Source organism: Lycorma delicatula, chromosome 7 (assembly GCF_047948215.1).
Source record: "Lycorma delicatula isolate Av1 chromosome 7, ASM4794821v1, whole genome shotgun sequence".
NCBI classification, from domain to species: domain Eukaryota; kingdom Metazoa; phylum Arthropoda; class Insecta; order Hemiptera; family Fulgoridae; genus Lycorma; species Lycorma delicatula.
In genome coordinates this window covers 102,941,197-102,959,511 of record NC_134461.1, presented here as the reverse complement: position 1 = coordinate 102,959,511, position 18,315 = coordinate 102,941,197, and the positions used below count along the sequence as shown (strand labels likewise).

The window sequence follows — 18,315 nt, the reverse complement described above, 5'->3', positions numbered from 1 at the left end:
TCAAACTCAGGAGCAGCTGAATGAAAAGTCAGCATATCCAATACATTACATCAAATAGCTGGCTGATAAATTTAGCATACAGCACAACGTTTTAATAAGAAATAAGACTGAATGATTTTTCAACTTTTTTAAAGTAATTGATGATTACAGCTACAGCAGCAACTACTCATAAGATTGCATAAACATGATTTACTAAGAAAAATGATTACTAAGTATCAATTAAAACACCTGATAAAACTATATGATGAATTAATTTATAATGTTAAACAAATAAACAAGATTTAATTTTTTTAAATCATGAAGCTAATGTAATACATTAATTAAATCAATTTTCTTCAAACAAAAAAATAAACAAACAGAATAATTACTCAGGTGTAATAAGATCACTCTCCTCTTCATGTAATTCAGGCAATCTATCTAGACCAAGATAATCCCGTCTCATTCTATCTATATCCATCTTTAATGGCCGATAATCTTCATGAACTCTCCTCGCTCTATCTAATGCCCTACTTCGTGCTTCTTCTGCTTTTTTTATCACATTCTCCATCTATAAAAAAAAGAACTTAAAAAATTATTTTCATGAAAAATTTGATATTTCTAGATTGATGGAATATTATTGTTTCAACCAATGTAATGAAATTGTACGTTCTGATAATTCTGAATTTATTAAATTAATCAATTGACTTTAATTACTAAAGTGAAGACTTTTATGTATGTTTTAAACATTTAGATTAAAAAAATTATAATAAAATTAGTATTTTACTCCACACAGAAACAACTACGCCAGACAACTACAGGAGTAGTCTATGCCTTCATGATAAGAAACCGAGTGAATTTGTGCTTTATAATTAAGAATGAATGTATAATTTTAACTATTTTGTTAAAATTGTCTTAAAACATAAACTTTAAATAAACATAAATGTTTAAATCATTGTCTTGTAAACGTTTTGAGTAATGCATTCCTTGTTCATATAGTAATAGTTTTATAAAGTATTAGGTACATTTTAATACAATGTTTGTTTTTATGTCGGCTTCTCTCTTTCTGCATTCTTTGCAAAAAAAAAACATTGCGAGTGGAGTTTCTTGGTTATGTTTATTTCTTTATCACGTAGTTTGTGCTTTATTTATATGTATGTAAAAAAAAATATTATTTAAATTTTAGGTTTTAAATGAGAAATCTTAAATTCAAAAGACTAATATTGAGGGTTTTTAAAAAAAAAAATAGTTCTAAATCTTTTTTCATATCATTTATAAAAATTTTTATTCATAAACCCATTTTGTTTTTATATTTTGAAGTAAACAATATGAGTAATGATTTATATGTAATGAATTTCTATATAAATTATTTAACACTTTTTATATTGGAATATCAAGTGAAAATTTATAAATGCAATGACATAATAATTTTATTCACGGACTGCGACTTTAAGAAAAATAAAATAACCATAACAATATTATAATTATTACCATTTTTCCCAATTTTTTTTTATAGTTATTTCAATATATCATATGATAGACTTTATTTTTAATTTTTTTTTTTTTAAGTTGCTGAATATTATATTATTACTGGTTTTGAGAAATAAAGTTGTTAGTTAAAGAGCTAATAGTATTCTGGCCACTGTTCTGTTCTTGTGTTCTAATATTAATATACCCTAGAAGATTACATAAATATATATATATATACATACACATATGTAATATGCACCAGTGCATAACAAAACATAACAAAACATAAGGAACAGAATTTATTACAGAATAACTATAGTTAGGTCACCAAATAACAATTCTACTCAAAAAATTAATGAAATGAAAGAAACTGTCAAGCAATGATTATATGGACTGGTGTGTATTATGAGAGAATTTTGAAAGAAATGTAACATTATAACAAATGTCTCAGTATTGGTGGTGATTATCTAGAGGCTAAGAAACAAAAAAAAATTATTGTAATACTTTTATATTAAAAAATGTTATAACTATTATTTACTTTCAAGATAGCCCTTGCATTATAAAAACACAAACATATAAAAAATAACTAATGTAATGAAGGTATAAGATATAATTAACATATACTAAGACATATATAGTGAAGATTACACAATACAAGCCAAAATCAAAGAATACATTAACCAAAACAATATATATGTCTCTAAATATTGTTATTTAATTAGTAAACATTAACACACTAAACAGACTGTGATCTCAAATTGAAATACAAAACAGAAACTAAATAAATAAAAGAAAATGAGTTATCTAGTAATATAGACAAATGCGAACTGAAACAAACAGATTTCACAACATCTCACTAAAAACTCACATTATAATCCACAAACAAAACATACTTGACATCAGTAATTACACATGAATGTAGACACAAACTAGAAATACAAACAGATGTTGCCAAACCATTCTTAGCATTGAAAAACAGATCATAATATTAAGAATGAAAAACAACACACAGACAGTCAAGAATGTATACATACCATATAACTTTAAACTTAAATTTTTATGACAACCATTCTCTATATATTAACTACTAATACAAGAAACATAAAAACACATTAATACAACACAAACAAAAATCACAATGGTATATTTCAGAGTAAAACTCATATAATAAAAATGCTACAACTTAACAGCTGCGAGTGGAAATATTTTTATAATCCTGGCTTAAATATCGGACAGAAAGTTTTGAGACTAGACCTGCTAAGTAATTACAAATATAAAGACATTATGTCCCAAAAATAATGGACAGTTCATTGGGACTAAAAAAAATTTGTTCACACACAAAGCTTACAGCCCTTCAGTGCAATCCCTCTTATATGTAATGTACACTTGCCAATTGTCTGGCAGCTTTTGGATTCCTGTCAGGAGAGGACCATTGTTGAGGTGTCAAATTTCCTAGGTCACAGCAGCTGATAATTCTTTCAACTTCTTAAAAACTGTTGAATTCCTGTAGGGGTTATTTCAGCTTTGGAAAGAGGTTGAAGTCTGGCAGACTCAAATCAGGGCTACATGATGGATGATGAAGCATTTTCCAAGCATAAATGAAAATATCAACAACAGAACTTGCAATACATGGGCATGCATATCATGCAAATTGAGACACCACTGTTGACTCAGTTTTTGAATTTTCAGTTGCAAAATCTTCTGAATGAAGCTCCTGTAGCAAGTAGCAGTCACACTAACACCATTTGGTACTTTGTTCTTAACAATAACACTCTTGTTATCATGAGTAAAAATCATCATTTGCTTTATTTTTTACTGTAGGCAACAACTGTTTGGTCTAGGAGAGTATTAATGTTTCCAAACACTGCTTTGCAACTTCAGTTCAAGTTCAAAATCATGTATCCATCATTCATCAGTAAAAATTATTCGATTCAATAACTGCTTGCCCCCTTTCATAACTTCTAAGCAATTCTCTCATGTAATTCTAAGATGCACCGCTTTTGCTGCTCATTCAGTTGGTATAGTACCCATCATCTTGTGATCTGTTTTGTGTGCAAACATTACATTAAAGTGCAGTGTACTGAAGTTTCTGGTATTCCAGTTTCATTTTTTATTTTTCTCACAGTCATGCAACTAGTGATGTGTCAAAAAATTTCCAACAGTTAGACTAAACTGTTGTTTCTCAAAAAAATTAATGATCTGTTTTTCACATTAGTACAAACTGTTTTTTCTGTTCAATAGTAATAAGGCACGCAAACACGTTGAATCACCAAACAGAGCTGTCAGCTCACTAACAAATGTTAATGAAAACAAATTGAGTAAACTGTTTGCCGTTTGCTGACAACAGGTCATTTGCCCAGCAAACTGTTGTTTTATCAATATTAAATGTGCTGTAGGTAACTGCTAGGATTGAACAATTTCAAAAATCAAATAAATCTTATTCATGAAAATGCTGTAAGGTTAAAGCGGGTCATAAAACTATTAAATCTTGTGATAAAATGATATTGCTGACATCCAAAATATCCTGTTTTTCCCAACAGTTTGTATAAACAGTTGATCTCTTTAAATGAACAGTTTGTTTTTGTCCAGCAGAAAAACACAAACACCCACCTCTACATGCAACGGTCTTTGTCAATCACTTAGCAATGCTTGTGTTGTCAATAGCAGAAGATAGTCGGCCAGAGCATGTCTCATCTGCTGTATTCCTTCTGGCCTCCCTAAACGTTTTGTGCCAATGCTGTACAGTGTTGTGATCTACAGTATCATTACCATACACTTTCCATAAAGACTGATAAATTATTGACACAGTATTTCCTCTTAAATTTTCAATTATGAAAATTTAATTTATCCTCTTTATTTTCATCTTCGAACTTTGTTTGAATATCTTCAAATTTTGTTCTGCCTCATCTTCAAACAGCACAAGCATTGTATGCACTTAATAAACCCGAACAACTTATATGATTGCTTCATGACAATTCATACTGCACACTGCCAGTTGCTGGAGGTTGTTCTGTGTCATCTTTTTTGTGTACACGTGCACAATATGTTATTTTTCAGACAACCCTTGTATTATGCTAGATGATGTTATCACACTGCTATATAAAGACAAGTTGAACTTGACACTGCTATACAGTGTCAAGTTCCTTGTGTAAAACTAATCTCTGATTTACGTAGAATGTGAACATAACTGCTCTAATTCCAAGACCTCAATTCCTCCAAGTAAAGAGGAAGCCCAATTACTAATCACTATATTTACTTGCTGACCTCTGTCACACAGAGATAGTGTCTATGACCGTCATTTATTAGATTTTGAGTTTAAATCCCAATAAGGCTTGGCATTTTTTCAAAGATTACTGAATTAGAAAAAATTAAAATCTTCTTACATGATTTCATGCAAGAAGAACCAAACTATATGTGCGGTTTTTGAAGTTGTTTTAAAATGAAGTTGAACAAACAGAACTAACTTATATTTAAGTATGTCTTTGAAAATTGAAGCAATTTCTAAAAAATCCCGATCCAGGTAAATAGGTGCAATTGTACTTATTGGTATCCAAAAAGTAACTTTGTTTTGAAACCCCTTTTGTTGAACCAGCTTGGTGGGACAGTTAATAATCATTTAAGGAACACTGGGAATATGATTTTAGAAAGTACAAAGGTTCGTTCTTCCCCCTCCAAGTTTTTATAACTGCATAGGATAGCACAACGCTAGTGAAATATTTTTTTGTTTTACGCAGTTGAATGCCCTTCTTTCAATCAGTTGCATCTGCAGTGAATGAATGACCACGTCGGAGTAAAGTACGTTGCATAATCTTACATCGGAACAAATTACCGAATCTTTACATGAGACGTATGACAGTAAAATTAGAATATTTGATAGTGGCAGTGAATTTGATACTGACAAAAGTGATGAACCTTTGGACAAAGTGTTGGACTTTGTGTAGATGCCTGTTTCCAAGTTTATCACACTGAAGTCAACTTTTAGGCGAGTTAATAAAATTTTTTAGTATTTTTTCCAAAGGGTTTGTATTTGTCCTGGAAATTTGGCTAAAATTGATGTAATAGTTTTGGAGCTATAATTTTTTACTTTCAGTACTGTAACGTAGCTGCTGCTTGGACATTTAAATTAGCTCCAGCATGGTAGGGCTTTAAAAGTTTAAATACCAGGTTGAAAGGTTAATCATGGTATGTCAAATATTAATTTCGTGCAACAGGCAATAATGACTTTTGTACAACCTGGTATTATTTTACTTAGAGTTGTAAGTTTTATTTTAAGTTTAGATAATATAATAAAGGAATCAATAATGTTAAAAATTAGAATATTGTTAACTAAATAAGAATATAGAACATCACACGCAAATCCTACTTAATTTCTGCTGTGAAAACACAGGCGGCTCCGTTCTATGATGAGGGTATTGGAAAGTTGGTACCATGCTACGACAAATATCTAAATTGGAGTGGCGACTATGTGGAGAAATAGCATAACTATGTAAGTACTTGTTACTAATAAAAAATTTTTTATTTTCACTGTGGTTTTAATTTCGTGACCAATCGGACCTTGAAAAAAAATAACCCTCATATATTTCAGTTAATACTAATAAAAACACTCACAGAATTAATATCAGCATGGATTTGACGAAGCTCTTCCACATGTGCCATTTTTTCCTGCATTAGTAGATCCATTTCTTGTTTGTATTCTGTCAGACATTTTCCTTCTTGTTCGCTAGCCTCCACTTCTTGAACTATCCGTGATTTTAGCTTCTCGAGTTGTAAAGTTTTCGATCTAGAAAGCATTAATAATAACCTTAATTAAATATTTGTAAAACATTAACCATTCCTAAAAAAAATGAAATAAAACAGAATAGACAAAATAACTTTAGACATAATAAAAATATTAAAACTATTTCAAAACAAATATTTTACAAATAATCTGATGCCATTTTTTGGGATCACCTAATACAAATATTCTGAGTTACATTGATATAATTAGAATGATTGCTGTATGTAACACTATTAAAGTATATCTTATAATTAACTTCAATATTTTATTGTTTATGATTTACATAAGTTAGAATTTTTTAATGATTTATTAAAAGTAAAATTTTAAAATAAGATTTTTGTTTGTATTTTGTTTGCTTAATTACTTCTGTAGTTATAGTTCTACTGCTGCCGTAATGGGGCACAGCTATAAAGAGAAAGTAAAAACTGAGACCAAAATTTTGGGTGTTTTTCAAACATATATATTTCCACTTTGACCACTTAGTCTTATATTAATACCACTTTATTAAAAAAAATACAAAAAAAGGTATAGAAATCTTTGTTAGATATATATTTATGTATGTGTGTTGGCCTGCATTCTGATTAATATTTCTGGATTGGCTTAAATAGATTTTTTAAAATGGCTCAAAAAATTTCTACACATGGGGCATTAAATTTTGGGCAAAATTAAAAGAGGGAGAGGGTGTTTTGAATTTTTGTATAGGTTGTACAAAGTTTAACTTTAGTATGATGAAAGCACTTATTAAGTTGTTTAAAATTCCAAAGTTTTAAGCTAGCTGGATTTACCAGGATGGGTGCTTATCCAGCATTATTTCTAAATAGTTTTTGCCTTATATATCAAAAACCTGTTGTCAAAAAAGTTGAAATTTGCCAAAAATATCTGGCTGTACATATCCCAGCTTGGTCTTAACCAGATTTATTTTTAGTAAACCAAACTTTTTTTTGGTCCTGTTGAATAACACTGCACCAAATCAAGCAACTTAATGAAGTAAATAAGTTCTGAGTAAATATATTTTTAATTCCCAAAAAATCAAGAGGGCTGAATGAGATCTGCTTACTTAAAATAACAATTTTTTAAACTTTAATTTTCAACACTGACAATTCAATTGCATCTAGTATTAGTGTAATTGAAATTGGAACTTTTTTTAAAAACGGAGCCCATTAGGTCTGACTTAAGAATTTTATAAAGTTTCTGTAACCTCTAATAGTGTATCTGGTTTTCAAATTGTAGCTAATATTAAAAATGATGAATGAGGTTAACTGAAAAAAAATGGGACCAAAATTATTTTAATGAATTTAAAAAAAAATTATATCTTAATTAAATTCAGGATAATTTTGATGAAAAACCCAAAATTTGGTTAAGGGTGTCAAATCAGACCAAAAGTTTTATTTTTGTTGAACACTTTGATCTTTTTCACAATTTTGGGTCAAATCTACTTCCGGGGTATTCCATTTTAATTCAAAAAATGATCAGTGCGTCACTATTTTTGATTTTAATGATATTTAGTATGTGATAACTACCCACCTTGTAGTAGCCAGAAAATATTTTTTTATATTTAAAAAAAATCTTTTGCTTGAGTAATACTATTTTCTAACTTGCCAACAGGTAAAAACAGCCATTTTCATGAGTTGTAGCATTCTTATTTTACATCATACAGAGATCAAAAATGGCTTTTTGGAAAGAGTAAAGATGGAACTTCATCTTAGTGTACTCAAAATTCATTTTGTTACATAACCAAATCTTGTAATGCTTACTGAAGTTGTTTTTTCAAAATTTGGGCTCAAAATAAATAATGAAGGGCTTAGAGAAACAGTCCTGTTTTTTTACCTTTTAACTCTATTTTTTAGTCCGTAGTACTTATAAAAAAATATTACTGTTACCGAGTGTCTTTCATTAAAAAAAAAATGGCTGCCAAATTGTAAGATTTTGAAATGTTTCATTTTTTGGGCCCAAAAACCACAAGTGAAACAGATGGCAAAAACCTGAAATTTTTACACAGAAGTACTTTTTATGTACTTTAAAACCATATATAATTTATTTTGCTATTCAAAGGGGTTGATGAGTAATGAAGCCATCAAAACCATTAAAAACACAGTTCCTTCTAACCGTGAATAATGTATCCAAAAATACTGATGCTATGTATTTTTTTCAGATTATAAAAATTACAACAAAACTCATCAGAATAAATAAAATGATAATTAATAAATAGTCAATTACAAAATGATAAATAATAAATTACAAAATGACAAACAATTCAAATACACTAACAAGTTGCTCAATTCTTTTACTTTATTACAAGTTACACTTTTACTTTATTTTAATACTGCTAATGGAAGTTATTAATAAATCTTGCACTTTTTTTATAACAAACTTAACTTAGTGCTAATGCCATGTTTTTATTGACTAGAACTGGTCAATCTTTGGTGTAATGTTGTGTCCTCTTCCAGTAGTTGATAGAAAAAGCTCTGAAGATGTGAGAATCTTTAAAATATTTTCCAGTTGAACCCATGTTTGATTATCCCTCAGTGATTTCTTGAATGACGTACCAGGACCCTGAGGATGGAAAAAGTGTATTCGATATTCTTCTTCATTTTCATCTATTTTAACTTCAATGACTTCCATCATTATTTATTTATTTTAACCACCTCTTGCCATCGTATAAGCAGCAGATATAATTTTTACATTTTGGGTTTGGTAAATCTATAAAGCAATTAGAAACACTAATGTCCTCGTGTATCAATACTAATGTAAATGTTTCTGATTCAGAGGTCGCCTGGACTTCCAGAATACATTTATGACTTGTGGAACACAACTGTGATATGTTCTTGTTTCTGGAACTATTGTGATTACCTGATAACAAGAATTGAGGTATTCTTCACTCTCTTGAACATCTTTATCAGAGCAGAAAATAAATATTATATTTTTAATATTGTCTTTGCAATAATTGTACATTTCAGAAGATGTAACAATTATTGACTGTCCTTTGAAGGCTTACTTTAGTCACAGTCCTTTTTACAGTTCTACCAATACCACCACGTGGTCCTTTTCCATGGTATGAGGCAAAAAAATGCCATTCAGCTGCAATTTCAAAATCTTCTTGATGGTAGCACAAATTTATGAAATTTTTTTTGTTTTTATAGTGGGCTGAGAATCTATCAGAAAAAAAAATTGTTTAACTTGTGCTAACAGTGTTTTTACTTTATTTATAACTTGCCTTTGGAAGCAGAACGATGTAGTATTGCGCTTCAAGTACTGACAAATCATACAGTAGCTTTGGCTTTGTAATTTACCATCATTTTTAAAATACACGAGAAATGGGTCTACTGTGGCTTAAGTTTTTGAGCAGTGATATGACGACTTCATTCTGTATCACAAAAGGAAAATTTTGAGAGAAGTCGCCTACTACAATACATTCACCCTACAAAAAGTTTTCCTTTTTAATGTTAAGAAAATTAGCTTGTTTCTTTGCAACAAAATGATGCCTTTTTAGATTATTTAAATTTTCAGTAACTTTAAGTACTCTTGAAATGGAAGAATTTGAGTAATTATTTCACAATAGTCAACAGAAACCAACTGTTTGAAGAAAATTTCAGAATCAAAATCATCCCAGCTCTCTTGGAGTAATCTGAGCACCTCATTAGTGCCTGAACATCTTTCACACTGGGATAGCATGCACGTTTCAATTTCTATATCACATACCATGGTTGAGAGGAGAATTTTATAATCAGATTTCATTTTTAGAACACACAACATGAGGTTTACATTTTGGTAGGTGATACACACATAAACAGAGTGAGTACCTGACCCACCAGCCAGAACACAAAATTTAGGTCTTAAATCAGCAAATTTTGAAAAACCAATTTTTAAATTATCTTCTTCTTTAAAGGCTGTGTACAATTCTTTTAAGTTATAAAAGATAAGCCTTTTTGAATATTAATTTTCTTTCTGTCTTACAGTCACATTCTTCTTTCCTGGCATCATTATAGTAAAAATCTTGGACACATTTAATAAAAATTTCATCAATTATGTGGGTTTCTTTTTGCTGATTTATGGCAAAATTCCACATTTTTTTAACTAATCATTTGGATTGGTGGGCTAAATACTGACTAACACTAAACTCATTTTGGATTTTTTTGAATGCTCCAGCTGCTTGGTAATAAATTAAAATATTAATTTTTTCCTGGTTGATGTAACTGTTTTCATTTTATCTTTTATTTTAATGATTAATTCTTCACATTCTCTACCTAAATCAGCATAATTTTGTGGTACTAAACTGGTTTCTTCTGTAGAAATATTTAAATCAAAGGAATCGTTTAATTTATTGGTAACTGACTCGGCTATTTTTATTTTTTTAAATTGGTTCTTTTGCGCTACTTGATAATTTTTTAACCTTAACCGGGGGAAATGCCAAGTGCTGAACAAGCTTTATTCACAGACTTGACTATAACATATTGAGGCTCAAATATACCTTGACATTCTGGTTCACTTTCTGTATCATCTTGTGGTTTTGTATATTGTTTAAGCATTTTATACACAGTGCTCTGCCTGGAATTAATTTTAAATATGGATTGCTTGTTGAAAGTGTCAAAGACATTTCTTGAAGAGATTTCTTAATCAGCTTAGTGCGACAGCTAAATGGGTCAGAGTAACTTTTCCCATTAATATGAAAATATTTTTCTAAATATTCAGTTTTATGAAAAGTAGATACTTTTTGTTTCAGTATATCCACTTCTTAAAGATATCAATGTTATTTGCTGTTCAGTAAATTCTAAAATATCGTGCAATACTGAAGATCTATCGTAAGTCAATTTGTGACATACTGTTTCAGTGTGAATGTCAATTGAACACTCCATAATCCGTTTTTATAAAATGCAATGGTTTTTATAATAATAATAGGGTTAATATAAATGATAAAACTACCAATTGTACCTCACTTTGTCTTATCCCACTTTCTCTACAGCTAAAATAAAAACTTTTCTAATAAAATGAAAAATAAAAGATATCGCATATAAGAGAAGTTCACTGCAATTAAATTATTTTATAAAGTGTACATTACCTAACCACAATAAATACTGCAATAATACAACATATCACGGTGAAATCAAAACAGTAACTGAGCCTTCTACAATGTTTACATTCAGGATTACACAAACATTCATGTCCATGCATGTCTATTCACTTTCATGTTTAAACATGAGTCATACTTTAAATAACAAACTTTCTAGGATAAAATCTATCTCATTATAGACATATCAAAATATTTTGTTCAGTAGGCATATATTATTATCTGAAAAAATACATGCTGTGGAGTTTTAGGTTCACGGTTAGAAGGAACAGTGTTTTTAATGGCTTCATTACTCGCCAACCCATTTGAGTAACAAAATAAATTTTATATGGTTTTAAATTATATAAAAAGTACTACTGCTGTAAAAATTTCAGATTTTTTCCACCTGTCCCACATGTGGTTTTTGGGCCCAAAAAATGAGACATTTTCAAAATCTTACAATTTGGCAGCCATTTTTTTTTTTTAATGAAGGACAATCAGTAACAGTCCAATTTTTTTTATAATTACTAGTAGTAGCTAAGAGTTAAAACGTAAAAAACAGGCCTTTTACCCGTAACTCCTTCATTATTTATTTTGTGCCCAAATTTTGAATACACAACAATTTGTAATCATAACTTCAGTAAAAAATTACAAGATATAGTTGTGTAACAAAATGAATTTTGAGTAAACTAAGATGAAGTTCCATCTTTACTCTTTCCAAAAAGCCCTTTTTGACCTCTGTACAATGTAAAGTAAGAATGCTACAACTCATGAAAATACCAAATCATATACTGGTTATCATATACCAAATATCAACATCAAAAATAGTGATACAATAAAAGTTTTAAAAATTTGTTGAATTAAAATGGAATACCCCTTCCTGCAACTGGTCAGCCAAACAAATATCATTTATGATTTTATTTAAAATAAATTTTTCTTAAAAACTTAATTGTTATACTATTTCATTTTTAAATTTTTTTGAACATTATGGTTAACATATCAGGAAAATGTTTGCAATCCTTTGCTAGCTTCTTTTTTTTATTAATATTTTGGTTTTAATACATGATAAAACGGCTGGAAATAAGTAAAAAAATAAATGCAGATTTCTGGCAATTTATATATCTTGGCTATAGGAACTATGTTCTATTAGTAGTTACTTGTTTTGTTTTTAAATGCTACATTGTATTCAGATTTTTAAAATTTGTGAGCTATTTTGTCTGATGCTTTGCATATTAACATGATGTATTTTTTGTTTTTATTTATTCTGTCAATTTTGCCAAGTGGGGGTGGTTAGAGGTATTCCCAATGAGAGAATGTCATTGTTGATTTTCTATACATTTGAAAGTATTCTTTTGTTGGCTGCTTTTATTGATGGCTAGATCTAAATTGTTTTATTGTGTTTGTGCTGGGATTTACATACTGAACAGCTATTAACCTGTAATTTGATGCTGAAATTAGCACAGTTCTAGGTAAATATCTGTTAACCAAAGATATATCAATCAAACAAAATTCTATTATATTGGTATGCTACTTTATTACAACATGTTTTTCTACAAAATTGAAATAACAAGTACCTATATTATACAACATTTGGGGGACTACACAGGTACAACATTTGTGGCTACTGCTCACATAAATGCTTAATTGAATTTATGAATACTAATACTATTATTATTACTACTTATTTCTGTTAGATAAGAAATTGTGATTAACAATTAATGCTGTAGCAACATACTAGAAAAAAAAACATTACACTGCAACAGCTATTATTATCTGCAATAACAAAATACATCAATAGTAATTATTACAGTTTTAAAATACTAAAATAAAAAGTTTTTAAACGTGCATCAGTTTTGACAAGCCGGTAAAAATAAAAACGTAAACAAATATTAACACTTTACCATTCATCGAGAATAATGAAACTGTTATAATACCCATTTAACGACACAATAATTTAATATCACCTTATTTCCTTTATGGCTTCTAGCTTGGCTATAATATTTCGTTCGTTCCCAGTCATTAAATTCATCACATTTAATTTTAACCATACGTACAATGTACGATATCTTTCACAAATTTGTTTACCACGACTTTTCTCAAACACTACTTTGAAGGGGAAGTAGGAGGGCGAGTATTAAAAAAATTGGAGGGGTTGCAGTGATGTTTCACATAATAATAAAATAATTTTGTGAAATAAATATAACTTTAAATAAATATGAATCTATTAATACTATATATTAATTTTTTTTTAAATCTAAATATTTCTCAAATAATTTATTAGAAGAAGATAAGTGTATGTAATGATCTCAACCTTTTTTATGTCTTTTTCAAAAATGTAAATTATTATTTTTTTAAACGTGCAGGCATACTATCAAATATTTGTTTTAATAATAAATATGAAATAAACCATATATAAAATAATTACGCATAAATAATATTGGTGAAAGAACCTCAAAAACGTTTTTAAGAATTTAGAGGTCAAATCGATAGTACTATAGTTATTTCCTTCTGTGCGTCATTACTTAGTCTCATTTCCTGGAGTTGGTGGAATTGAGAATACATTTGAGTTGTGCTGTTGTGCAAGACTGGTCGCTTATGCGTAGTTTTTTCTTATAAGTAGAATCTTACAATTTTTAAAATGAATTATTTAATTCTGACTGTTATTCTCACATATGTGACTCACGGTATCATCGCTTCTAATACAGGTTAGGACTACCTTAAATTTACTTGCGATACCCTAGGTTTCTATTTCATTGATTAAAACCTATCATGTTCATTCATGCATTATTTCTATTAACATTCTGTTATGTAATTTCTGTGTTTTGAAATGCGTTAAATGGGTATATATTTTTTTGTTAATAACAATAGGGGTTTGTTTAATGTAGTACAGTTAATTTATGTTCTAATGTAGAAGTAACTAACATTTTTCTTCATCCTTGTACTGGCAAAATCGTTTGGTTATGATGTTGCATTTTTTTAATGTTTAAAATTAGAGCAGATTAAAATTAAAAGTGAAGGTAATCTATAAATAACGTTGCATATATATATTTATAATTGCCCATTTATTATTCTATTAATTTTTTTTTCAAAGAAAAGAATTTTCTTTCATTAAGAATAGTCATTGTACACAGGTTTACTTGTAATTCATTGAAATGATCTTAAATTGATTTGCATGCCTTAAGTTAATCTTTTTTGAAATTTTGTTTTCTTCATGAATGGATTAGTTTAAAAAAAAAAATAACTTGTGTCGTCTGTCTTACACTTTATGTATATTCTTGTGAATATTTTTATTTGGAAGTATAAATTGGTACATGTCATAACATGTACTAATTTATACTAGTTTATAAAATTTTAAGTTTCCTTTTTTTGTAGTTTCAATATTTTTAATATAAAATTTGATATATGCTTTCAAAATGTAATGTTTGGTTTTCATTAATATCATTATTGTATTGAAATTTTGTATTAAATAGCTATGTAGTAAAGCTATGCGTTTGCTGATTATTCTTTTAAGTGTACTTCCTATGGTAAAGCAACAACATTTGGCGGACTCAAAAAATTGCACTTTGTATTATACTCTAAATACATATTGTTTATGAATAGTGTTTTTATGAACAATGATCTGGAAAATTTTAGTTGTCTAGTTAAATTTAATAAAATATTGCCTGTTGATTGTTTGATGTTATGAAAGGAGATAGAGTTGTTGTTTTGAAGTATAAGATTTAAAATAAAACCGTTCACGTGGTTATTGTGCATGAAATTATACCATTGTACTTCTGTTGAAAATTGAGTAATTTGTACTCGTACATTACATATATTATTAATATATATTATCAATTAACTAAATAATTAAAATATATAGTTTTTATTTATATATAACTATATTTTAATTATTCATAAGGTGAAATTAATTTTGTTGTGTTTAGAATGCATTCATTTATTTAGTATAATTAAACAAAATATTGCTTGTTTATAGATGTAAATGTGTTTAGTATTATTAAGCATTTATTTCAACAGTTTTGTAAATTGATGAAGTTGCCATATTATAGTATGTAGGCATTTATGTTTTCAGCTACCAGTTGCATTTTTTATTAGTATTTCTTATTTGTTATGTAATATTTCATAATCAAGCTTGAAGTACTGATTTGTAAAAAGTTTAAAACTACATAGAATAATATGTTGTGCAACATTGAAAATTACAGTATCCTACTGGCCCATTTATTTATATATATTTACTTTTAACTTTTTTTAAAAGTATTTTGTTGTATTGTTTCAATAATTAGATTATTTTATATTTTCCGAGTATTAATTAATATTGGATTCTTATGTTAAGCCTTGGGTGGAACTTTCTGTTCTTGAGAGTAGGTTTGTTAATTTTGGGAATAATTGATATTTAATTTTAGGTTGCCTATAAAGATTATGGAATAGTATCTTAAATAAATATTTAATAGATTATTAGACAAATTGTTTAGGAAGTTTACCATTATCACATATTTATTATACCACTATTTCTATGCATTATTTGAGTAGCATTTTTGTTTTGTAAATTTTGCTCAAGTTTTAGGAAATCAGTCACTCTTTAGTATTTGTTTAAATTCTCCTAGAATTTATTAGTATAAAATAAAGTATATTTGTAGTATAAAAATATTTTTTCCTATGATCAGAAGAACATTTGTAGATGATATATCTGTTAAAAGTGGTAATTAAAGAGGGTAGTTCTAATACACTTCCCTCGTCACTGTTGGAGGTCAGCATTTGATCATCATTTTAAAACTAATGTGTTATTTATTTTCTATTAATTATATTGTTTATAGAATCTGTAAAATGATTTTTAGTTCAAAATTTTTTACTGAATATTCACATTTAGTTAATAAATGGACTTCTTTAGAAAATGAATTTCTTTTCATGTAATTTGTAGTATGTATGGCATTTGCATAAAAATTTACATTTTCTGTAATTATTTTAATTTATATGAAAAAATAGAAAATACCATAAGGTAGGAGGATAAATTACTTAACGTAAAAGAACCAATAAAAGAATAAATAGCAGATATACTATGTGATGATATTTAGTAAGTAGCAAGTAAGATTTAATTTTTTAATGTATTGTTTATCTAGTTTTGGAAAAATGCAGGATTACAGATGTATTAGAGTTTTTTTTCTTGTGGACAGTAATTAAATAAGATGGAGTATATGCAACATGGGATTACTGAAGTAGAAAGCTTAGGTAAAGAATCCCTATTAAGCAAGTATTGGAAGTGAAAATTCAGATAAGGTTTCTATTGGTTATAATCCGTTAGATTTCCATTTTAAGGATCATCTAAGTGTGAAATGTGTAGTTCATACAGCAATAAATGCTTTTCTTTTCATTAATCTGTACATTTCAGTTTATTAGTATTTTGGGTCTTGTTTGTTACTCACCAAATTTCTACCACTACTCGTGTCAGATTTAAATTTTTACTTGTTACTGATACATTGTAAATATACATGTTTAGCATGTATCTTAAAAATGAAAAAAAAAATATTACCTATAAATTTATTAGAAAACATTAAGAAAAATATGAGTACATGATAATAATTAGAAAATTAACAAAAAATTGATTTTCTTTTGAGGAAGCCAGTTTAGTTAGAAAATGTAACAGTTATTCTGGCAGTCAAAAAATTGTAATGTCCTGAAGAATTTTGAAAAGCTCATCTTCCCCCTGTTGTACTTCTGTCACTATAAAATATCTATAAAATATTTACAAGATGGATGCAGTTTCTTAGAACATAAATTTTAAATTCAGCACCATTAAAACATTAACAATATAAAATAAAGTGAAATTAAATATGTTGGATGAAATATGTGCGAACTAGATGGGGAGGGGCGGTTGTACAACTAATAAGGCTTGTATTTGGGAGTTTTTTGTTTTTAGTTAGAATATAACTTTTAGTATCATTTCGTACCTTTATGTATTTATGAGAGTTGTTCAGAAAGTTGTCAAATTAGAAAAAAAAGAGTATTCAAAAATTATTTCCAAGTTTTTAATACTCTCAGTATAATACAATTTGTTTAACTCTGCAAAATGAATGATTGTCTCAGTTTTGACCTCATCATTTGACATGAATCTTCACCCAGTAAATCAGTTTTTTAGGTTTAGGAAGAGGAAGTAATCACTTGACATCAGATCTGGTGAATACAGAATATGTAGAAGCACTTCAAAGCATACATCATGGAGTTTTGTACAACCCAAGACATATGTGCAGGTGCAGTATTGTGGTGAAAGAAAACTTTATTTTTGGCAAGGTGTGGACATTTAGTCTGGATAACATTCTTCAATTGGTCCAGTAGTAAATTCTAATATTCCCGATTGATAGTCCTGCCTTTATCCAACACCACACCATAAGAATCCCAAAAAAAACTATATATACCTTTTACATAGATGGAACCGTTTCCCTTACTTTGGTGAACTTTCACGTGCTCCCACCCACTGTTTGATCTCTGGCATGTAATGGTGAATCAATATTTCGTCTGTTATTACAAAACATTGAAGAAACTCACCAGAATCATGTTTAAATAAGTCTAAACATCCTTGAGAATTGTTCACTCAAATACATTTTTTATTCCTTTTTAAACAGTAATTTGTTAAATACTGAATATTGTTGAATGAAGAAAAAGTTTGACCAAAAACGTTTGATAGTTTAAAAACATACAAAACAAACTTTGTTTTATTTTAGAGTTTGGATTTTATGGAAAAATTTCTTTCTAGCAGCTGCAAGTTAACATGTTGCTATTCTCTGAGATATCAGAATTGTAGACTGATTTTACCTCAGGAACATGCAGCATAAAGTGGGCATGAAACTAAAACTTTGGGAGAAATATTAGGCAGTCGTGTCTGTTTCCCTTCACTTACAAATCAGCCTCTTCAGCACAGAGAACATTATGCTGCTCTGAGGCTACCCTTAACATAGGAAACAATTGTCTGTTGAATGTTTAATCTGGGATCTAATGCATTATGATAGCCCGACTTGAAAGATTCTGCAAGTAGTTAAGCTATTACTGATATAACTGT

The 18,315-nt window shown here is 28.5% G+C and overlaps 2 protein-coding genes across 6 annotated transcripts in view; one reads left to right on the top strand and one right to left on the bottom strand.

Annotated features, from left to right (window-relative positions):
• The window catches only part of LOC142327383 (zinc finger C4H2 domain-containing protein), a 40,907-nt gene extending 27,527 nt beyond the window's left edge, over nt 1-13,380 (bottom strand). For both annotated transcript variants that reach the window (XM_075370391.1, XM_075370392.1), the window contains exons 1-3: nt 13,232-13,380; nt 6,055-6,226; nt 369-547 (exon numbers count right to left, since the gene is read on the bottom strand). In XM_075370391.1, the coding sequence (XP_075226506.1) occupies nt 369-547; nt 6,055-6,226; nt 13,232-13,296 (416 nt within the window). In that variant the 5' untranslated portion in view covers nt 13,297-13,380. The remainder of the gene's footprint in view (nt 1-368; nt 548-6,054; nt 6,227-13,231) is intronic.
• Nucleotides 13,381-13,777: 397 nt separating this feature from the next.
• LOC142328167 (uncharacterized) overlaps nt 13,778-18,315 on the top strand; it is a 63,510-nt gene continuing 58,972 nt past the window's right edge. For 2 of the 4 annotated variants that reach the window (XM_075371718.1, XM_075371716.1), the window contains exon 1: nt 13,782-13,972. In XM_075371718.1, coding sequence (XP_075227833.1) covers nt 13,906-13,972 — 67 coding nt within the window. In that variant the 5' untranslated portion in view covers nt 13,782-13,905. Of the gene's footprint in view, nt 13,973-18,315 lie in introns of all 4 variants that reach the window. The other 2 variants (XM_075371717.1, XM_075371715.1) reach the window with 2 other exon arrangements.